A 25,174-nucleotide genomic window follows, 5' to 3' on the forward strand; every position below is an offset into this window, starting at 1 on the left:
GGCGAGAGAATACAAATCGTAAAGTTGTAATTTAAGAATAAATGTAATGAATACGATAATAAACTAAAGTATTGAATTTCAGAAAGCAGTAGGGGCGGCAAAAATTGAATAGCCTACTAGCGGCAAATTTGTGAATCCGCCACTGGTGGTCATAGTTTGAGCCCTGCGAGAGGACGTAGTTTTTGTCGTGGAAGTTTGTATAGGGAATCAATCCTCCCTAAAGTAATGAATGAATAAATCATTATAATTTTACTTTACGTTAACACAAATAATGTTTTTTTATATCTATAAGATTTTAAATTAACATGGCTATTTTTATTATTACAACTATTTAAAACGGGATATTTACCATATTTTTTTAATTTATATATATATTATAAGATGACCCAGTTGTTTGAACGTGTGCACCTTAACCGATGATTGCGGGTTCAAACCCAGGCAAGCACCGCTAATTCACGTGCTTAATTTGTCTTTATAATTCATCTCGTGCTCAGCGGTGAAGGAAAACATCGTGAGGAAACCTGCATGTGACAAATTTAATAGAAATGCTGTCACATGTGTATTCCACCAACCCGCATTGGAACAGCGTGGTGGAATATGTTCCAAACCTTCTCCTCAAAAGGAGAGGAGGCCTTTAGCCCAGCAGTGGGAATTTACTGGCTGTTATTGATATGTATAATAATGTATCGTGGACAAGGCATTCGTAGATAATGTCGAAATATCGAGGTCCACCAAATAAAAATAAAAATATTGTAAATATACCGTTTTAAATACTTATAGTAATATATAATGTTTATGCAATTTTTGACCAATCAGACTACTAATAAGACGGTCGAATTACAGAGTGCAAGTTTTTGTGCTATAAAATCTTATAAAGTAAAATATATATTCTATATAAATTGCTATTTCAAATTATATCTATAACGATTACACATCATTTGTTTCTTTAAAGTAAAGTAAAGTAACAGCCTGTAAATTTCCCACTGCTGAGAAGGCTTCCTCTTCCATTATGAAGAGGATTTGGAACATATTCCACCACGCTGTTCCAATGCGGGTTGGTGGAATGCACATGTGGCAGAATTTCGATGAAATTAGATACATGCAGGTTTCCTCACGATGTTAATTATAAACACAAATTAATCACATATACATATATATAGTGGTACTTGCCTGGGCTTGAACCCGTAATCATCGGTTAAGATGCACGTGTTCTAACCTCTGGGCCATCTCAGCTCTCACTTCTTTATAAAAAAAGCAATGAATTCGATTGATTACGATCGCCACTTAGTTATTTATCAATTATTCCATTATAACTGTTATACTAAATTTACACCATCGTAACTTTTACATGTCCAGCGATTTTTAGTACGCAATTTCTATCAAGTATTGAAATTGGAATCATTATCCAGTCCAAAAAAAAAAATGGTGCGTGTCGTGGTTCCTTCGTGCACTAAACCCGCCAGTTGGTTCCAGCGCGCGTCGATATTGCCGCGTTTCCTTGGCTTTAAGAATTAACTCGAATTAAAAAAAAATGGTGCGCTGATTATTTGTAATTTTTTAAGTGTTTTCAATTTTGTTTAACGTAATACCTATGTAACTTTTCTATCTGTAAATTTAAATCAATTTTTTTTATTATTTTTATAACTGTTTAATAATTTTATTTTACGTCATTGCAGAATAATCAACTTGATGATGAACAAATAACAAGTAAGTCCTATAATTATTATATTAATTGTTTTAATATAATATTTAATTCTTACAACAATAAAAAGTAAATAATTAAATTTTATTGGCAATTTTTGTGTGTTTTTTAAATTTGCATAGACGAAACGTTTAGTTTTTTTTTTAAATAAAATTAAGATAAAGGAACAAATTTCAACAACATTCTTTATTTAAAATTCAAAGGAGTAATTAAATTAATGAAATTCTTTACACAATATAAATGCACAAAATGCATTCATTTATTATTAATTAAAGTGTCCGTTACTCACTCGCTTCAGCGGGCATAAATTAGATTAAAAATACATTTTAACCTTTAATGCCGTTCTTCAAAGTAATTAAATTATTTTTAGGTTTTTAATTGAAGAGTGTATGCAGGCGTATTTTAAATTGTTGATATCGATTTTTACTTAATCTATTAAACTTTTGAATTTTGAGTGAACCTTGTAAGGTCTGATGAATTTCCACCCCTATGAGTAGAATCTTAAATAAAATAGTATTCATTTAAAAAAAAAGTTTTATCAATTAAACGAGGAATAATTAAAAGTAATTTACAGGACACAAAGATATCGAAATACATATACACAGAAAACTAATAAACCTTAGTCTTAGGTCTTTAACGAAAATATAAATTATTTTCTTTAAATTGAAATCACCTATTTAATGACATATCTAATATTACTTTAGTGAAATACGAACATATAATTAAAAATACGTCAAATTGATGATCTTACTTCGAAGTTGGCTAAAAATAAAACATCCTATGTCAATACTATTCCGTGTGAAAAATGTTTAATAGATATATATCAAGAAAATCTGTTCCTGAATCTTTCGAGTAATATTTTCATTTGGATTGGCTTGCGTTGTAGCATCTCATAAAGTTTTTCGAGTTAACTATTGATACCGATGATCAAGCGTATACCGATTATCAAGGTTATAAGTCAGCAATGCGAAATCGAAGGCGGAACCAAGCGGAAATAGCTATACATGCGACTTTCGTGCTATTTGGTAAAACGAAGTTCATATAATTAATCAATCAATCAATCTAGTTAGGAAGGTAGTGTGCCTCTTGATACTAAATATTTGCTGCCATTGTAGACATTAGCGCTGTAAAAATACTAATCATTCTTTACATTTCCAACTCGTCACCAATCTTGGAATCTAAGATGTCATGTCTCTTGTGTCATTCATACACACACACACACAAACACACACACACACAAACACACACACACACACACCCAAACACACACACACATACACACACACACAAACACACACACACAAACACACACACACACACTCACACACATACACACACACACACACACACACACACACACACACTCACACACAAACACACACACATACACACACACACACACACAAACACACACACAGGGAGGTACTTTTGGATCGCAGCACAACAATACTAAGTATACCAGAAACTATGTGGAATGAGGACCAAGTTGTGAGGAAAATCTAGTCGTATGTGGATGGATATAGAGGAAGGGAACGACCTGAAACAATGAATGAATTGTGTGAAAGACGATATGGTTAGAAATAACGTTACTTGTGAGTTGACGTCCGACAGAGATGTATGGAAACAGACATGCTGTGCCGACATGATGACAACAATACTAAGTATTCCTATATAGCACTAGTTTATCTTATGTATGCTGGTACATATCCAGGCTCGAAATTAGCCAGAACACCAAGTATATTAATGTATCAAACAACATCCATTACAGATATCAAAGATTAAACTTGAAATGTTTTAGTAGCTGACATAAAGGGATTTGAGACTTAAGTCTGGAGTTATATAATGATAAGCATTAAAGCTAATGAAATGTCATATAACGATAGCTTGTTATGTTATAAAGTCATAATAGTATCTCTGTGAATTATTGGAAATACAACTGTTTTGTTTTTATATTTAAGAAAGTGTTTTCGAGCCTTTCGAATTATATTAAGAGCATTCTCATTAAAATTATCGCATTTCATTTGAAACTAGTGACTCGGTATGATCAAATGATGTCTACGTGTAAATGTTTATCAAAAGGGCCAGAAATTCTTGGCTCTGCGCTCAGCTGTTTTCCTATTCAACAAATACAACAATTTAGTTGTGGTTCAGTCAAAATTGTATCGAAATCGTGTCGTAATCGATATTAATGGAACAAGTGGAATTATTCCTCAGTTACCTTTGATCCGAGTAGTGAAGTATAGTTGAACTTGGATGGGAATTATCAAGAATTTACTATAGCCGTAATAAGTGAGTAGAATTGCCCTTCTTTGTCTAGATTAGATTACAATTCTACTAATAGATTCGGTTTTTCGAATGCAAATACGCGACTGCGGCATTAGATAAACGTTTTCAATTGGAATCGAAGCGATTTCTATAATTTTCCTTCATTCAATCCTTAATCATGTAGAATATGTAACCATTTAAAACTTTTAACTTCTCTGGTATCTTTTAAACATATTCGTCAATGTATAGAAAAAATTACCTAGCATACCGCTATGACGTCATTATAACACTCTTCTACAATGAATATATAGAGCTAAAAAACTGAAGAGAAGTGCTGGTAGCTTTGTGATTGGATCGCTATTAATTACGTTTTGACGACCTCCGTGGTCGAGTGGTGTGTACACCGGCCGAGTCGATGTAGATTATTATTAGTTTTCTATGTTGTCTTGGATCTGGGTGTTTGTGGTACCTTCGTTACTTCTGATTTTCCAAAACACAAGTGCTTTAGCTACTTACATTGGGATCAGAGTAATGTATGTGACGTTGTCTCATATTTATCTAAAAAAAATTACGTTCGAATCATTATGACCCGCCGAAGATTACCGATTGTCTTATTCGGATGTATTCGTTACTCTCACGAATATTCGTTCGTATGGATTTGATGAAATTTGCTATAAAGCAAACTTAAAGAGAGATAGGCTACTTTTTTCCTATCTCATGGCAACCAATACGCAAAAACGCGAGTGAAACCGAGGGCGACTACTAGTAGAGAAAAAAGGAAGAAAAACTGAGTCAATACATATCAATCAGCTATAAAGCTTCAGCACGTTATCGTGACTTTTCTTGTTCGTATTCGACCACAAATTATTCAGCGAATTATTCGCTGATAATGCAAATGGGACGTGAAGGGTCTACTAAAGTTAGCAGCGCCTCAATAGTGCCACTCCTTTTAGTATCTACGTTTTCACATTTTGATTGTTAAGCCACTTTGCGCTGTATATATTCACAAATTCGTAAGAATTTAACAATAATAATTAAATTGTATAAAAATAATATGGCAGAATTAATATCATTTTAGTCTATGTAATTAGTCTATACATATATTTAGTATGTTACATATATTTATTTAGTCTATACACAATAAATTTGTAAAGAAAACATATTATTCAGTACAAGATTATGCACGATAAAAGTAAAAAAATTGTTTTTAAATGACGATTCAAAAAAGGCATGTAAAATCCTACTTGTATAAAGTATGATTTTTTTTTATTGATTTCTAAATATCCCTGTCACCAAGTATTACTATCATACTTATTATGATGATAAAAAATAGTATATATAAAAAAATGTTTATATATCACTATAGTTATATAATCTAAGTATAAATAACGATGGTGCGACTCACGTACGCATGTCAAAACACGAATTGAAGGGAGCGAACTTTGAAAGAAACTAAATCTGAATATTGACTCAGAAATTTAGTTTGCACGTTGCCTCTGAATAACTTGTCACTTCGCATAAAGTACGGACCTGATGCCGTCTATCCGACGATATAGAAAAAGTTACCAGTGCTATAAAAGTCAATTTCGAACTATTGGAATTTCCGGGATACGCTTTATGAAAATCGTTGCAACTTTATTCTGAGCGTTTTTATAGTTTTTCAATTTAAAAATCGTTTATATTTCAGGAATATGGAATATATGTAGATTAATTGTTAACTTTGTATTTCAGTTTATAATTAAACCAGCGGTACATCCCGGCTTTACATGATATAGACCAATTTTTTATTTTTTATTTTTACCTTTTATTTATATATTTTTGTTGTTTTTTTCGACGTGTTTAACAATTGTCGTTCTATTTCAACTTCAACAAAAACCTTTTTTGTGAATCCCTCTGATTTTTGTGAAACCGCATGAAAATCCGTTTAGCAGATTTTGAGTTTATCGCGAACATACAGTCAGTCAAGCCGGGGGGAGTTTGTTTTAAAATAAGTAATGACAATACCAACCCAAGACATGAAGGGCACAGGAATTTAATTTTTAATTTAGATAGGGCAATTAGTTCACCGTGGTAAGTGTGATGTCCAAAAATATTGGCGTTGTAAGAAATATTAACTATTTCTTAAATCACACCAATGTGCCTCCAACATTGGGAGTTAGGATATTATGTCCTTTGTGATTTTTGTTACACTAGCCCACTCACCTTTCAAACCGCGGAACACAACAATAATAATTATCACTATTTTTTCGGTAGAATATTTGCCCTTTAATATATTTTCTAAGCCATCTAAGTATACAAAAATTAATTATGACAATAATTAAATATATGAAAGCGTAACAAATACGAAAAAACTCATTTTTGACATATAATATTAATAAAGATTAAATTTCATAGAATTCTCATTTTGATATCACGTTCTTAGAATTCGGTGCTATGTAGAAGTGTGTCTGCGTATTCATATATCTCTATTCATACACGTATACGTATGTGTGAGTGAATACACTTTACGTGTGTGTGCTGTACATATTTGCATGTGTATGTAAGAATATAGTGGTATGCAGAATCCGGAGTTAGACGAACATTTAATCTTCTCATATCTTTAGAATTCATACTCCACTGTTGCCTAAAGAATTTCTCAAAGGTGACTTAGGAACTAAACCTCGTTTAGCTTGATGAGTTTTGCACATTTCTTTAAAAAAAGTAACTTTGCCGTAGTATTAATATGAGTCGAGATGACCCAGTTGTTAGAACACGTGCATTTTAACCGATGATTGCGAGTTCAAACCCAGGCAAGCACTACTTAAAATTCTGCTCGACGGTGAAGAAAATCATCGTGAGGAAACCATACGTCTAATTTTCTCGAAATTCGGGCACATGTGTTTTCCACCAACCCGCATTGAAACAGCGTGGTGAAATATGTTAACCTTCTCCTCAAAGGGAGAACAGGCCTTAGCACAGCAGTGGGAAGTTACAGGCTGTTAAAGTTGAGTATTAATTTTCCTTGATTCAATGTAGCTCGACCTACGCAAATTCGACTGGCGGACCCGTGGCGCATAATTTCAGGGTATTACTTCCGGCTCAGTTGGATATCAAATTATAATATCAAATACTTATTCACGGTGCGTAATTTTATCGGGAAGTTGGGGTTTCAAAAAAGGAAGTAGCTTTTTCATGAATAACTTGCAAATCGTGTATTTAACAGACTGTAAATATCTTGATATTTGGCTAAAATGAGGTAAGCTTTAGTGACAGCTCAACAACAGCCTGTAAATTTCCCACTGCTGGGCTAAGGCCTCTTCTCCCTTTGAGTAGAAGGTTTGAACATATTCCACCACGCTGTTCCAATGCGGGTTGGTGGTATTCACATGTGGCAGAATTTCTATGAAATTAGATACACTCCGGTTTCCTCATGATGTTTTCCTTCACCGCCGAGCACGAGATGAATTATAAACAGAAATTAAGCACACGAAAATTCAGTGACGCTTGCATGGGTTTGAACCCGCAATCATCAGTTAAGATGCACGCGTTCTAACCACTGGGCCATCTCGGCTCTAGTGACGGCTCATATGTATCAAATATATGCGGAGACTTTAATCCTCTGACCTCTGAAATTCGCCTCAAGGTGTTTTCCTTCATCGAGATTAATTATAAAATCATGCCCTACCGACCCATGAGAGGTCCAATATTTATGGACAAGTTTAACAATAATATTGAACTTGTTAAGCAATTTTATGGCCAATCGGTTCACATAATAGTCAATGGTCATAAACATCGTTGGTCTTAGCTAAACCTTTCGTAGGAATTTCCTTATTTTGGATGATTGTATATATATTTATTAATTATATTTTTTGACAGTGTTGCGACGAGCCTTCAGCATGTTTGATTCGAGCAAGCAAGGTCGCATAGAGAAGGAAAAAGTTAGAACAATACTGAACACGATGGTCCACAGCTTCGATGACAACGATTTGGATCAGATGCTGGACAATGAAGATGTAGATGGTATGTTAATTTCTATAAATTTCTTCTATAAGTATATTTTTTTATAATAAATTTAGCAAAGTATATAAATAAATTTGGCAAAGGAGTAGGAGGCTATTACCACCTACTACTAAAACTACCACTGCCCATGGACATCGGCAACACCAGGACTTGCAAGTTTCGTTGACGGCCTTTAAGGAATGTTTACGTTCTTTTCTTGAAGGTTCCAAAGTCGTATCATTTTGGAAAAACCGCCGGCAAAAGTAATTCCTTTTTTAAAACAGTTGTTTTTTTTTGGAAAAACTGTATTGTTGTTATTTTGTAATAACCACCTTGTGTTCTCAATCCGAGAAATAAATAATTCATTTTTTTATATATTTATTGAAATGTTTATGAAAAAAAACAAATGTTAATATTTCAATAAGACTAACTAACTAATTTAAAGAGTTACGTATTGGAAATTAAAACATTTAGTCGACTTACCTTAAAAACGATTTTCATACGATATCTTTAGAAACTAAATACAGCTGTTAAGGGGAATGTCATAAAAATCGAAACACAGTCAAGAGACGTACCGATATAAAACAGCGTCGCTATTCAGTTAAGACCAATACAACACTCGACGCTCGATTCGATCGTAAGCCGTTGAAAACGAATTACGATGATAAGCGATTTTTATTCTTGTATCATTATATTCATAAAGGTTATTATCATTGTCACCTGTTAACATATGTTGCCTACTAATTTGAAAACGTATTTCTTTGAGAAAAAGAGTTATGGCATCCCACTCTCACTGTTCCTTTTACCAATGATTGAATATATTATTTAAACATTTGTCAAAACCAAGTTATTTTTTGTTATTTGTAAATACTTACAGGATTTGTAAAAACTTTTTTTTTAATTTTTTGTCATTTAATAACACTAAAACGTTTATTAAATTGTGTCTTAATACATGATATAAAACTTCAATATTAATGTTTCTCATCTTTTGTGAATAAAGCTTTTTTGTGACACTAGTAGAGCAAAAAATTAAAATTACTTTAAAATATAAAATTCAATAAAAATAATTGATATTTTATAATCGTGATCGAAATCGAGTTAATTCACAGAATATCTCTGAATGTCTAAACGTGGAACTCTTTTACGACTTTCAAGTAGTTATTAACGTGAAATTAAATGTCTGTCGTCATCAACAACACGTGATTACCAATGACATACTTATTACCACGCCATGAGTATAGTTTTCATAGACTAGTGACTAAAATAAATGATCATTAATAATAATACATATTTCTTTTAATTAGGGGTATATTATAATGGTTCGGGTTATTGTCTACGTATATACATGTCGTCACGTTTTGTTTTATGTTCATATAGATTGATTGTGTTGTATAATGTTTTGTATGTGTGTGTGTGTGTTCTGTTTGGTTTGTATTTTAAATTTAATATTGATTTTTTTAAAGTTTTATCTGACGATTTATTACGTACTATTATGATAATCTTTCACGGTTTTTTTTGGTTAATGTTAAGTTAAGTTGCTACTGTTGACTAAACAATATATGCGTAGCTTAGGTTCATATTTTAATCAAAAAAAAATCCGAAGAATAGGGTAAAATTAAAAAAAAATGCGTGTGTAATTAATAAAGATGTTTTAACAGAATGCACATAAATAACAACGAATAAATATGATAACTCAAAATTAGGTAAAACGGCGCAAGACGCCATATTTATTTTCTCGCGAGTCACGATCTCGATTCATTAATCCTCCCGTTCGCAAAGGGATGGCAACGGCAGTTGGCGCGTGGTAGGGACGAATTCCTAATCGATATATATCTGAAATATATATTATTATTATAATTATATTGAAATATATATTAAAAGAATACGATGTTTTCCAAAATAATATCATAGCAATTTAATGAGAAACTACAATCCGCTTGATGAGTCAACACGTTCCGAAGAATGGTCAAAATGGAATTGCTATGGAATGCCATGCCTCTGGTGTAACTCAATGAAATCAAATCAAATCAATTTTATTCAAGTAAACTTTACAGTGAAAAGTTTTTGAATCGACAATAATTAAATAGTACCACCGTTTCGGAACGCAGCTTCTACTTTATTTAGTTTTACTTTAGTTAGTTGACACATACTTAATACTTACAATTTATTTTTCCAAACATTTAACAACAACGTAAATAAAGTCTTACTCACAATGGTGCTCATTAGGGCAATTTACTCAAGCATGTAGATTACGTGTAACAATAGCAACATCCTGTACAGCACTTCCCCTCAACGACCCTCAAAAGACGCTTAGGGTCGAGGGAACTAAACACTGAACTAAAGGGACTCATATAATGTCCTGTTCGGGATATATGTTCACGATTATTTTCAACAAAATTACTTATTTTGTCTGTTGCCAATTCGTTGCATTGTAAATACTTTGCATTTGAATTTAAGCCTTTTCGGAATTGAAACAAAAATGTATTTAAATTTCGAAGAGTAAAATCGAATTTAAATTTCTTCCTTGTAACTTTAAAAAAAGAATATTTATCAAAAACGTGTCGATGATAAAAGAAACATTATTAATTCTTAATTTAAGGGATTTTATTTAACCGCTTACCATATCCTATTTACGACGTTAGTCTTTACGATCTATGGGATAGTAAGCACACTGCGTTAGGCGACAATTATAGATGCAACGGCATATTCTGAATAGCCAGCATGGAAGACATTAGTTCCTAGCTACGGGAGTATATAATTGTCAAATAAAAATCTGTAAACATCTACTGAGAATCTACCCGTGACCACGAACGCTGTAAAGTGCTTGAAATGTCGGGATGCCTAAAATAATTAATATACGCGATTCAAATCCGTTATAACTAGTTATATTTCTACTGAGATTTTTTTGTAGTAAGTTGTAGGCCTGTAGTTTTTTTTAGCCAGTTGTTAGGCCTGTAAAACTTTTTAAAAATCCTGCATAAAGATTATCGTCACAAAGCAACAAGCTCAGAATAATTACAAGATTATGCTAACGGTATTCGAATACGCTTAAAATCGCCCCGATCTGTTGGTCAGCATATGCATGACCTGTAACTGACCCGACCTGAATCTATTGAGACTACATATGCTATAGTTTTACATTAAACAATTGTCAAACGGTAAAAAAATACAATAACTGCAATGATAATAATTTAGTTCCTGAATCGCGCTAACGTTTGGTTCTCTCCAATATATATAAGGTCTTGACAGTGAAAATACTATGTACCCCTATCCGATCCGTAGGCGTCCTAAGCACGTCCTACACGATCCCGTCGACAGACTCACTGCCGACAACACTACCCAGATAGGTACAGACAACACACACCGACCCCGCCGGCGGGGTCGAGGTCCCTATTTACCGATACGTCGGCGCCTAGGCGTACGACGTTGAATGCACACGTCATTCCTCCCTGGAGTCGACGACGGCGTCCTAAGCCGAGGTCCGGCCTCATAGGAGGCACCCTTAGGATGCGCGTATTCTGAGCCCTTCAGTGGGCTCCCATCACTAGGCCTGAGCATATAGCTCGCCTACCCCACCCGGTGACGCTGTAGAGGCCAATAGGGCCAACAGCAATACACATTTTGAAAAAAAAAAAAAATACTATGTAGACATTATTTTCTGTGTCTGTCTGTTTACTTTCTGTGTCAATTATCAACTTCAATGGGTTGTCAAAATGTCAAGTTTGTGTATAAAAATCAGTTTTACATGAATGTAAGAATATACTTAAAATTTCAAAAATCGAATTCGATATTATAGAATCCCTTACACAATCCCTTATTTAATTTTGGCTTAGAGAAACATAATATGATTCATAATACTTTAAACAATAGTAACAATGTATCCAGGTGGATTCAAATAAAAAAAAATACTGTAGATCTAGAAATTTCTTTTGAAATTTTAAACTATTTCATCGAATATGCTAACGGTACTTGAATTAATGGTCGCATTTAAAATCGCTCCGATCCGATAGTAGGTTACCGGTTCCAACGCTTGCGTATCGCATACTAAGGGCCTTTAATGTCCTCCTATATTTTTTTTAAGTACATTTATGTAAATACTTTGAGATAATATCTTTGAAAATTCAGGTATATTATTAAAATTGGAAATTGATATATAAAGGCTCAAATGATATTTCAGTGTTTAAATGGCCATAAATAATTATAGGCTTTAGTATTGGTGAATAGAACTAGGAGTTAAAATATAAGCCTAATCCGTTGATTACTCATATAATTTATAAGGGCCTTTATCTCTCGCTGGCCAATTTAAAATTAATATTATGATGATTTACTTACTTGGTGGTAGGGCTTTGTGCAAGCCCGCTTGGGTAGGTACCACCCACTCATCAGTCATTCTACCGCCAAATAACGGTACTCAGTATTGTTGTGTTCCGGTTTGAAGGGTGAGTGAGCCAGTGTAACTACAGGCACAAGGGACGTAACATCTTAATTCCCAAGGTTGGTGGCACATTGACGATGTAAGGAATAGTTAATATTTCTTACAGCGTCATTGTCTATGGGTGATGGTGACCAATTACCATCAGGTGGCCCATATGCTCGTCCGCCAATCTATACCATAAAAAAAAAGATTGATTAATTCTGATTATGAAAATGTTCAGTAGGAGATGTTCACTCCCGTCCCGATTTTGTTCGGCTAATTTAAGAACTATAAATTTTATAAGCGCTACCTACCGGGTGCTGTCTAATTCACAACACAAATAAAAAATCGTAATAGGTCCAACCATTTAGGAGTTCGTTACACAAACAGGCAACTAATATAATATCTATAATATAATAGTATAGCGACACACCTCAACTACGAACGGGTGCAAATTTTAAATTATCTATTTAATTTTATTTTATTATATTACGATATGAAAAACAGCGCAATTTTTGATAAAATCCGTAGTCATCGTAGAGACAAGTATATACAAATATTAGTATTATGAACTAATTAAGAATAGCGTGAATCACATAGTATATAAAAGGCACTTAATACAGACCGAGTCTTTGAATTCGAGAGGAAGGTTATTGTATATACATGGACAATATAGTAAAGAAACACTGATAGTTAAGAAGTATCAACTGTGATGTCGTAAATAAACAAATTCTGTAGTATATTCAGTATCAGTATTGCACACGTGTTGGAATAATACAAAAACTCTCCTCACAATCAATACTTTATCTCTCCTGAAGTGGTTCACGATCCTTCCAATTCGACGATTAAAGTAAGAATGACCATTTCTAGGCTTACTCCTAGTATTTAATGTTTACACGCCCCTCCTCCGACTATAGCAACATCCGGTTTTGATTTATTTAAAAAAAAAAACAATTTATTTTAGTCAAAACCGGATGTTGACAATCAACGTAAATTGTAACAACTATTTAAATTGAATTATTTATGCTGATAATATAATACTTCAATACATTAAAACAATAAAATATGATCATATTAAAATAAATATGCTAACACACGTTTGCCGAGACGCGGTCTCCACTCTAGAACACGTTTTCCACAACGGTTGTCGGTTCTACGACAAATATAACCAGCCCACTGCCACTTCAGCTTACTAATCCGGTGGACTATCTCGGCAAACTTAGTGTAGGACGTCCTCAGGGACGGTGGAGTGACGATTTACGCAAGGAGGCAGGCAGGAGCTGACCACAAGTGGCGTGCACTTGGAGAGGCCTATGTCCAGCAGTAGACAAAAACGGGCCGATGATGATTGCACACGTGCGAAGCCGGGGCGGGTCTCTAGTTAGTTACAGTAAAAGTCGCCCGGCTCAGCACGACTACAAAACAACTTCTCAACATCAAAAATCAAATGTTCAAGTTTTAGTCGAGTATTCACTAATTCCGCATTATACTCGGTGTTTAGTTGTTAACTGAAAGCTCGAATAGAATGTACCCAGTTTCTGTTACATATGACACAGTAGGACATATTAATAAATTACTAACTTAATAACTATACTATATAAATATATATAATTTGAGAGGTTTCACTTGTCAACCATTTGGAAACTCTCAAGACGTTTGAAAAAATGTTAATGACAAAAACAAAAAAATCATAAAAAATAAGTTTGAATAATATTTAAAAAAAAGAGGGGGAAACAAGATTATTGGAACAAGACTTATACAGACGAAAAAAAGCGTTGAATTAGTATTTGTTGACTTCCAGGCACGATATATTATATACATGTATAATTGTAATTAACTAACATAATACTTGGTGGTAGGGCTTTGTGCAAGCCCGTCTGGGTAGGTACCACCCACTCATCAGTTATTCTACCGCCAAATAACAGTCCTCAGTATTGTTGTGTTCCGGTTTGAAGGGTGAGTGAGCCAGAGCCAGAACTACAGTAACATGGGACATAACAAATAATGGGGGTGGCCTAAATGCTAGTCCGCCAACCTATACCATAAAAAAAAAACTAACATGACCGTACTATTAAATATTGAAAATGAGTAACTTCTGAGTTTCTTGCCAATTCTTTTTTGGTAGAATCTATTTTCCAAACCGGTGGTAGGTTTCTCTTCATGTAGTTGTTAAATTACGATTCAAAAGTGTTTCTAAAAACATACTTGAATAAAGTATAATTTGATTTTCATTTTTGATATATGCTTTAAATATCAACACAAATTATTCGACCAATAATATTATCAGCATCGATGTGTGCGTCGGTATTAAGTATCAACAATACTAATGATTAATATAACATCAAATTTGCACTCTGGCGTAATAATTACATGATAGTTGACGACCTCCGTGGTCGAATGGTGTATACACCGGATTCCCGGCTGAGTCAATGTAGATTGTCAATAGTTTTCTATGTTGTCTCGGGTCTGGGTGTTTGTGGTACCGTCGTTACTTCTGATTTTCCATAACACAAGTACTTTAGCTACTTACATTGGGATCAGAGTAATGTATGTGATGTTGTATCATATTTATTTATTTAGTTGCAAAAATTTGTTAAAAAAATTAACATAAGGCTTTAATTTCAGGTTCAGGGAAGCTAAACTTTGATTCGTTTGTTCGAGTCGCTACACACTTCCTCGATGAAGACGACGAGGCTTTGCAGAAGGAACTTAAAGAAGCTTTTAGACTGTATGACAAAGAAGGTAAACTGTGATAACTTAAATTTAAAATATTATAAATTAAACACACGGCTAGCGCTGTTAGAGTGAGATTGAAACAGATTAAATACCGCTCTGTATTCGAAAGAGAAAGGGAAGCAAGATAGACTAGTGACGTTACGCGTTACGTAACGAAGCGGTGGACAGTCACATAAAAAACGACCGCTTCAAAATATTTTACACACATACTAAAATGCGTCTGATACACACATAAATGGTGTAAACTTTGTGGCACGGCTTTGTGCAAGCCCGTCTGGGATAGGATAGGAACCATTAGATATTTTACCGCTAAACAACAGTACGCAGTATTGTTGTGTTTTGGTTTGAATGGCATCGGTAAAGGCAATGACTTGCCATCTGGTGGTCCATATGCTCTTCTGCCAACCAATTCCATATATATATATAAACATAATTTATATTAATTTATTCAATTCTTAGTTTAATTGGCTTTTAGTTTTAAGTAAATACAGACAAAGCCAAAGGCAAGAAACGTCATCGTCACATCGAAGTGTTTTAATAGTGTCAAGCTTTTGTCGAACTGAGCCTTATTTCTTCTGATAAAATATATATTATATATGTATTTGTCGAATTTTAACGAAGGATCGCCCACTAGTTAGTAAATAGGGGCTCACATACTTACAGACACAAAATGTTATAGTTATGTTACTTTTATTTATTTGGCCTGTATTTAAATGTCGTAAGACAAGATCTAAGCTACCTCACATACGACCTAACTAACTAAAACTAATCAGCTTGTCTCTAACTAAAGTACAGTTCTAATTGAAACGTTATGTTTATTTATATTTAAACATCGTAATATACAATATAATTTCCGTTTTTTCACATTAACTCCTGGTTGGCTGTCTGATAAGACCGTCTGTTGTACATCTATTTTTTATATTATGTAATAGAATGTAAATTTTTTTCTAGTGCGTGTACAATAAAGAGTTATTATTATTATTATGATTATGTAATGATATTGTTAATCGCATATAATTAGTTGACGGGAACCACGGTGATTCTAGTTTGTGCTTATCAACCAATCAGATTAATTAATTGTCATTGAAACAGCGAAAAATTATGTTCAAACTACACCAAACAAATACGAACAACTTTTTTAAGTGGTATCGTTTACAATTCATCTCATGCTCCTCGAGGGAGAATATCGTGAGAAAACCCAAATGTGTCGGAAGAAATTTCAAAACATGTACATCGTACGTTCAAAGCTCAAGGGAGCAACAAAATAAGTTTAGTATTTCTTTACGACTGCGGTAAAATAAGGGAAGGTTTAAGATTTCATGAATCTGTGCATGAATTTTCATATGTTTCTTTGGATATATATTTTCCTCGCGAAATCACGCTCTGTACATTAGATTTAATCATTCTTAATAAAATAAAATTATGATGTTTGTTTTGCTGACGCTACACAAACACTACGACGTCTATCGTTAACATATATTCAGAAATGAGGCATCGAGCTTCGGTCTGATGTTTAAGAGCTACGTGTCATAAGGCTGTGTGATATCATGAACACAAAAATATAATCCAAATTTAATATTTGAATTATTATTTCTATAATGTATAATTTGTAATTTTATTTTATATAATATACTTAATGACAACAAGCAAGGAGCTAATACTTGTTGACTTTCAGGCATGAATATTAGATGTATCTTGATATTTAACTGACGTAATGTATGTGAAATGGAATAGTGTACTGCATACTTTCTTGCTTGTTTTTCTCGGTAGAATCTACCTTCAGAACCAGTGATAGATTTACTGAATATAATTCTGTAAAACCCTACTTGAATAAAGTATATTTTCTGGCTACCAAGTACTTAAATGTATGTAAAGTAAAGTAACAGCCTGTAAATTTTCCATTGCTGGGATAAGGCCTCCTCTTCCATTAAGAAGAGGGTTTGGAACATATTCCATCACGCTGTTCCAATGCGTGTTGGTGGAATGCACATGTGGCAGAATTTCGATGAAATTAGATAAATGCGGGTTTCTTCGATGTCTTTCTTCACCGCCGAGCACGAGATGAATTATAAACACAAATTAAGCACATATAAGTATATAGTGATGCTTGCCTGGGTTTGAACCCGCCATCATCGGTTAAGATGCACGCTTTCTAACCACTGAGCCATCTCAGCTCTCTGAAACCTCAAATGTATGTATATCGTACATATTATAATCGATCAGATAAAAATTGATGGAAAACAATACCTAACCCGAAAAATGTAATTCAATTAAAATTTCTAATCTTCAATAAAACATCTGCAAAAAAGCGAATCTATCATAATTGTCCGTGATTCAGTTCAATCTATATTCTGGACGTGCGCCAACTTTATCTACACCGATGAAATTTCAAAAACAATTGTGTTATTGAAACTATTTAGAAACAATGTAACTTATATCGACAACGATGAATCAATTCGATTTTTAAATTAAACGTTAAATTCGTTTTGTAATAATCTGTGCGTAAATTAATAATAGAAAGCTACTTAAGTCCTGATAACTACAACCACAGCCTGTAAATTCCTACTACTGGGCTAAAGGCCTCCTCTCCTTTTGAGGAAAAGGTTTGGAACATATTCCACCACGCTGTTTCGATGCGGGTTGGTGGAATACACACGTGGCATGTGGCTGAAATTTGTCACGTGCAGGTTTCCTCACGATGTTTTCCTTCATCGCTGAGCACGAAATGAATTATAAAGACAAATTAAGCACATAAATCAGCGTTGCTTGCCTGGATTTGAGCCCGCAATCATCGGTTAAGATGCACGCGTTCTAACCACTGGGCCATCTCGACTCTTTTTATCATATCATTTTTTATTAATAAACTGCGTCTGTGTGAATTTGGGGCATGTCGCTAGTGTTTTATATGTTAATAACACGCTTATTTGCTCTTAGTATTGAAAATCATTATCGATAAGGGGTATTATTATTAACACGTAACCAAATTAATTAACTATTTAAATTTAGAACCACATTATGGTATCATAGTCTTAAGTGTATAATTACTGTGTTATATAACACAAAATTTAAACATCAAGCAACAGTGTTACCATTTACAAAATTGTATATGTTGCATAAATTTATTTCTACCCAAGAATATATAGTGTTGAATACTCAATACATAAAATATAGTTGAATAAATTCAAAACAAATTTTCCATTATTTTTTTTATGATTACTTTTCATTATTTTATGTTTATTTTTCCTCAAGTATTATTTCTTTAATTAATTAATAAAAAAAAAAAATATTTTTTTAATTTTCATTCAGCTCGTCTGAATATATTTTACAATTAACTTTTACATTTATGTTCATTGTACGGAATTGAAAACTATTTATTACGATTTCGTTTAACGGCTAATTGGGAAGTAAAATAATTTAAATTACCGATTGCGCTGGTGATTTGTGGCCCGTCTCAATATCGAATTCATTCAATTTGACTGTATTACAATCACTTTATAAAAGAATTTATTATAATTTCAGAACTATTAGTGCTAATTAGTTAGCAAATTAATTTTATACTGTTATGTTATAAAAGCTTGATTTTAAAGTCGCTGGTGTTTTTTTTCTCATTATAATTATTTTATATAATACAATACAATGGTCGCCCGAGAGGATCCGGTCGAGTTTTACGAGTTTAATTGTCATGTGTTAGGCCTAACCTAAGTCAAATCAAGTAGCCTAAGTTGCGGTTTGGTAGTGAAAGAGCGACAGCCAGACAGAGTAACTTTCACATTTATAATATTTGTATAGAAGTATAGATTCAATTTAATTGAGGACTCCGAATTTTTAGCCTTGTTAGCTAGAAACTGAACCAATTTCGTTGTACTCATTCCATCTATAAAATTAATAATATATTAATATATGCATTCTTGTGTATATTCATAATCATCACTTTTATTTGGAGTTGACGCATCATCTTCTCCAATACATCTGTCTGACGTCATCACACAAGTAACATACTTTCTAGCCATTTCGTCACACAATACATACATCGTTTTTTGATATTTGGTCGTCCCCTACCTCTATATCTATCCACGTCCATGGTCAAGACCATTGACAGACATTATTAACAAAAATTGGAATTGATTTATTGGACTGTATTTTGGAAAGAAGTTCTTTTAAGCGGCTTACAGTACTACTCATAAAGATAAATTATGCTTCCTTTAGGGAACTACTTTCACATTCTTACACGGTTTAATGATATATATTTTTTATGGAATAGTTTGGTGAACGAGCGTATGGGCCACCTGATGGAAAGTGGTCACCATCACCCATAGACAATGACAATAGTGGGATATAAGATGCTATGTTCCTTGTGCCTGTAGTAACACTGGCTCACTCAACATTCAAACCAGAACACAACAATACTGCGTACTGTTGTTTAGCGGTAGAATATCTGATGAGTGGGTGGTACATATTCAGGCGGGCTTGCACAAAGCCCTACCAACAAGTACAATTTAAACGAAGCTTTGTTATGGTTTTGCATCAATTGTGATATATTACTTTCTATGTTTTTCATTTATTTAATTGTGTCTGATAATATGTAAATAACTTTATTCGAACCGGGTGTTCCGACACTACTAATTTTTGTTTTAAAATCGTTAAACAAAATATTTCACAGCTGGAATTATTTGAAAATTTCACGCGATTCTAAACGTTTCCTGTCTGTTGATTCGGTTTGCTTTAATTCAGTTCCAGATTTATACCTGACGGTTAGAATTGTTCGCGGGAACGAAAATTATTATGTTGCTGAAACATTTATTGTTTTCGTAAATTTATATTTTGAAGCACTTAGCGTATTAAGCGGTTGAATCGAATATGAGATAAGAATGCTTTGGTCGTTATGCTGATGGAAATATTTAATTTGTTTACGTATTTATTGAAACAGCTGGTTAATATCTAGGAGAAGAAAAGTTAAACAAATGAATATCTGTACAGATATATCTCACAATTGGAAGCTTCTCGATTTTAGACGACCTCCGTGGTCGAGTAGTATTACACCGGTTTTCATAGGTACTCTGAGGTCCCGGGCTCGTTTCCCGGGGGAGTCGATGCAGAAAAATTATTCATTAGTTTTTACGTTGTCTTGGGTCTGGGTGTTTGTAGTACCTTCGTTACTTCTGATTTTCCATAACATAAGCGCTTTAGCTACTTATATTGGAATCAGAGTAATGCATGTGATGTTGTCCAATATTTATTTATTATATAATTTGTAATGAACGGAAACAATTCTTCCGTTTCAAAGTCAGTACACGTAAATCTAAGCCAAAGATGGCTCGTATATTTTTCAAGTAATAAATAAGAATGCCTAAAGCATCTCGTGCATATAAAAGAAAAGTTCTTCGAATGTATCGTTCTTCTGATAAAAACCATCTGTATATCCACTTGCATCATCAGAGTAGTTGAGTAACCGCCACAACATATTCATGTTGAAATTACAAATGACTTTGAATGAATAATATTCAAATATATATAATTTTATTCCTTACTGATAAAATTGACTTATATGGCATACATTTGGATTTTCTGTTGCATTATTTCATTCTCTTCGTATTCGTAATAATTTATTTTCCCATAATCGTAATTGAAATCTTTCATTTTAAAGCTGTAGTGAAGAAGATTTGTTTTAGTGGTGATTCCACTGCGTTTTATGAGCCTTATATACGATATAAATCTCATCGTGCTCTGCAAACGTAAGCATCGTGTGAAGGATTAGAGGCTCGACTGCGAATCAATATATATAAAACTGTTCCGTTACTGAGTGACTGAGTGACTGACAGACAACTCACAGCCTAAACCACTGGACATAGATACTTGAAATTTGGCACATGTATGCCTTAAGTGTCCTAGAGGTGCAGTAAGATTTTTTAAAATTCCCACGGGATAGGGAATAAATGGGATTTATATTTTCGAACCAAAGTAGCTCTATCTCCGTAACTATAATTATTAGGGGTTTCAAATTTTGCATGCAAGTAGATTATAACAGCAACTAAAAACTATTTTTAGGGTATTTCAGAATTTCCAAGGGAATAAACGGGACCTGTTTTGTATATGTCACCAGTAGTAAGATAGAATGGCGTATTCTTAATCCTTTTTTAAAATATTCTATTTCAATAAGACCTCAGCCCAGCTTTGCTAAATTGACACTATTTGTCAATAAAATCTTTTTACACTGTAATCTACTCTTATAAAGTAGCATGTGACTGACTGATTTATTATCGTTAAACTATTCTAGTTAAGACCATGAAATTTGGTGAGTAGTATCGTTTTATTGAGTTGAGAAATTGAACCCCAAAGAGGGAATGAATGTAAATTGTGAATAAGGGATTTAACGTTTATATGGACGTTCGTAATTTTTTAAGTCAGAAATATGCAACTTTATGTTTAAGATACGAATTAAAAAATGAATAGATACATTATTTAAGAGTTTCTGGATATTTTTGCTCTAAGCGATGAAATACATAACCATTGTTGTATACAAAGAGGACTTAAATTGAAGTTAATTAACTATATTGAACTTCCACGCGATTAAGGCCACGGGCATTAGCTAGTAATATTATAAAAAATTAGCTAAGATGTCCCAGTGGTTAGAACGCGTGCATCTAACCAATGATTGCGGGTTCAAACCCATATATATATATATATGTGTGTGTGTGTGTGTGCTTAATTTGTGTTTATGATTCATCTCGAGCTCGGCGGTGAAGGAAAACATCGTGTGGAAACCTGAATATATCTAATTTGATCGAAATTCTACCACATGTACATTCCACCTATCCGCATTACTGCGTGGTAGAATATGTTCCAAACCCTCTCCTAAATGGAAGAGGAGACCTTATCCCAGCAGTGAGAAATTGACAGGCTGCCACTTTACTTTACTTTTTTACATTATAAAAACAATAAACGCCTTAAGGGGGAAGCAGTCATCTGGATAAAACTTATTTATAAAAAATAAACATATTATTATTATTATAATTTGAATTTCTGGGTAGAATTGATATTCCAATTTCGATTTAACCTCTAGTTTCAAAAGAGCTTAAGAAGAGTCTGCTTGAATAAAGTGTAATTTGGTTTATTTCAATTCCAGGCAACGGTTACATACCGACTTCGAGTCTGAGGGAGATACTCGCTGCATTAGACGACCAGCTGACACCAGACCAGCTCAACGAAATGATTGCGGAAATAGATACCGACGCTTCGGGAACTGTTGACTTTGATGGTACGCATCTTTATTCATCTATACATATAATAAATTGTCTTTGGTTGTAATATTAAAATAGCCCTTTATAACTCAATGCATATGTATGTATACGGTACATATACCAAAATAACATTTTTTACAATTTTTGTCTGTCTGTCTGTTTGCTCCGGGTAATTGACCAGACTTTCACTGATAACTGATGTAATAAGGAGTAACTTAGGTTACAATTATATTATTTTTCAAACGCGTACAAGGTCTCGGGCACAGTTAGTTTAAAGTAAAAAATGTTTCTTTGATAAGATTCGAAATAACTGAAAATTTTGAAGTATTAAGTTATTCCTATACTGGTTACATTATGCGTCAGCTAGATCTGTTTACATTTAATTTAATTCAGTAAGTTTTAAACTCGAGAATATTTTCGGCATTTTCTAATTTAAACGAAAGCTCCGTTTACACTGTGAATGTTTTGATAAAAAGCGATGAAGTTACTGTTTTAATCTTTGTAAACGGTTTTTCCTTAATCTAATGTCCACGCGTGTGATTTAGCCTTTTTATTATTCACAATATTATAGAAAATATTCCCCGGGTCATGACCTACTTCGGGCTGACGACTAGTGACATTTTAATTCGAGCTTTCGTTGACTAACAAAACACCAATGAACAAATTTAATTAATCTGTCGCTGAAAATTTTGATTCAAATTTATACCGAGTTATTTTTAAACTATGTTTTATTTTGATATGAATATACAAACACAAAAACATTTTTAAATTAATTACTGTATTTCTTATTAGTAGAATTCATGTTCGAATTTTGATTTAACGCTTAGATTCAAAAGAGCTTAAGTTCGTCGTATGCAATTGCACCAAATCACTAATAATTCTATCTGATTGACTAACAAATACACATACTTTATTATAGTAGTAGAATTGAATTACATAGAATATAAATTGATTTGACATGTTTTATAGTTTATTTTTATTAATAAACTTTTGTTTCAGAATTCATGGAAATGATGACTGGGGACTAGTATGTATATCTGTCGTGAGTTACTAGGTTTGGATATACGTTGTTGATATATGTTATCGAGAGAACTAAAAAAATACAATAATAGACACTATTTATAGTAGTTCCTCTTCGTATTATAACTTTGATTAAACAGCACAGTACCTGCTGTTTAAATCATATTCGGTTTTTACTTCTTAAGCTATCCATCAAAAGTATTATTTAGTCAATAGTATATGACTATTGTCATAGTCCACGATAATCTTTGACTTATTTTTGCTACACAATACTTTGTAAATAATATGCGTATTTAACGCGATTGAAATCGTCTGTTACATAATGAGTCTGTATGGGACTGTGCTTAATAAGACTTGTGAAACTTTCCGCTGCCCACAGTGCACAGTGCACAGATCTGTATGGGTCATATTAATCGGTAACACCCAAACTAATAAGCAGCAACGTGTATCCACCTATTAATAAGATTTTCTCCGTAAAATTGTATTCTAGTCAATCTACATAATGAAGTAATTAAATTGAATGTACTTTGTGGTATTAATTAATTATTTTATTAAAATACAGAAACCAATCATTTCATGAACGTGATTTTTATTTTATCCTTTTCGGACTCCTCTTGGAAATATATAAAAGAATATACTAAAAGTTACAGCGAAGTTAATTTTTAATAACTTATTTATTTATAATCATTGTCTCGCGTTTCAATTTGATTTTACAATAATATAGTAAAAACTTCTTTACGGGACTTATTATGCGAGATGTTTTCATTTCAATTATTAATGAAGCAACGTATACTTGCGTTTTTAATTAATAAATATATTAAAGAACATAATAAAAGTTAATGCTGCTTCAGCTTTATGACTACTCTTTTATCACATAAGATCATTAAAATATAACAGTTTAACTTTTAACTACAGAAATGTATTAAACGGCAAAAAATATTACGTAATTCTCTACAATATGAAACTTTTTATCTCAATTTTTATATCAATGTTTTATTACTTCTAACTCAGCTCTTTGCTGAATGACTATTTGCTGTTCACACACTTTCACGATCATTGAAATCATTTTCATACATTTTACGATTTATGCAGTTGCTATTTTCAATTTGCAATCCTATACATATATGTATTTAGTTTAGCCCGCAATGTAATTCTGTTATATCAATTGAAACGTTCGATTCTTTTTTTAAAGGAACATTTATTTTATTATTATTTAATATTTAAAATTGAAACGTATCCAAATTATATATTTTTTATAAATTATCGATTATTACGATCAATAAGATTCACAATAATAATAATAAATCGTATCTATAAATGAACAAAGAAAAACTCGATTAAAGTATTCTGTCAAAACCAATCCCTTTATAAATAAACATGTCGAGAAGAAATTGCAAGTAATTTCGAAGTCGACCGTCTGCGCAGACATTGAAAGATGGAAGTTCTTACTTTGAGGCCCGAGGGGGATATATAGGTTTGTAGGTCACAGGACATTGTTACCACGATTTCATTCAGATTCAGCTGTGTTAGATAAATACAAACACAACTCACACCACAAACAAACTTAGCTCTGCACTATAAAGTTCTCCGAGAATATGTAATAAGAAAAATATATAAAACCTTATTATACCAACGGAAGAAAATTATATTCCGAAAATAATTACAGTTGGCAGATATTTCTAAATAACAGAAAAAAATACTTCAACTTTTTTATTGGCACAGATCTGCGTACGTGTAGAAGATCTTAGAAAAGTATTTCGATTATTTACGTAGTTGAGACTAGTCTAGACTCTTATGAAGTTTGCTATGCCGCTTCTAAAG

At 33.0% G+C, this 25,174-nt stretch overlaps 2 protein-coding genes across 3 annotated transcripts in view; one reads left to right on the forward strand and one right to left on the reverse strand.

Annotated features, from left to right (window-relative positions):
• Positions 1-25,174, reverse strand: part of LOC124534369 (calmodulin-A-like) — a 71,900-nt gene that overhangs the window by 35,758 nt on the left and 10,968 nt on the right. The window lies entirely within an intron of this gene.
• Positions 1,438-23,934, forward strand: LOC124534370 (troponin C-like). The gene is made up of 6 exons (XM_047110173.1): positions 1,438-1,534; positions 1,677-1,707; positions 7,823-7,966; positions 14,985-15,101; positions 22,219-22,350; positions 23,333-23,934. Exons 1-6 carry the CDS (start codon positions 1,532-1,534, stop codon positions 23,359-23,361), a joined length of 456 nt encoding a protein of 151 aa, XP_046966129.1. The 5' UTR covers positions 1,438-1,531; the 3' UTR covers positions 23,362-23,934.

This window comes from Vanessa cardui, chromosome 12, assembly GCF_905220365.1.
Source record: "Vanessa cardui chromosome 12, ilVanCard2.1, whole genome shotgun sequence".
In the NCBI taxonomy this organism is placed as follows: domain Eukaryota; kingdom Metazoa; phylum Arthropoda; class Insecta; order Lepidoptera; family Nymphalidae; genus Vanessa; species Vanessa cardui.

What these genes read in the sequence shown, in the direction of transcription:
- LOC124534370 (XM_047110173.1), top strand. An exon ending in GGACAATGAAGATGTAGATG is followed by an intron (nt 7,967 to 14,984) that starts GTATGTTAATTT and finishes CTTTAATTTCAG; the next exon opens with GTTCAGGGAAGCTAAACTTT. An exon ending in TAGACTGTATGACAAAGAAG is followed by an intron (nt 15,102 to 22,218) that starts GTAAACTGTGAT and finishes TTTCAATTCCAG; the next exon opens with GCAACGGTTACATACCGACT.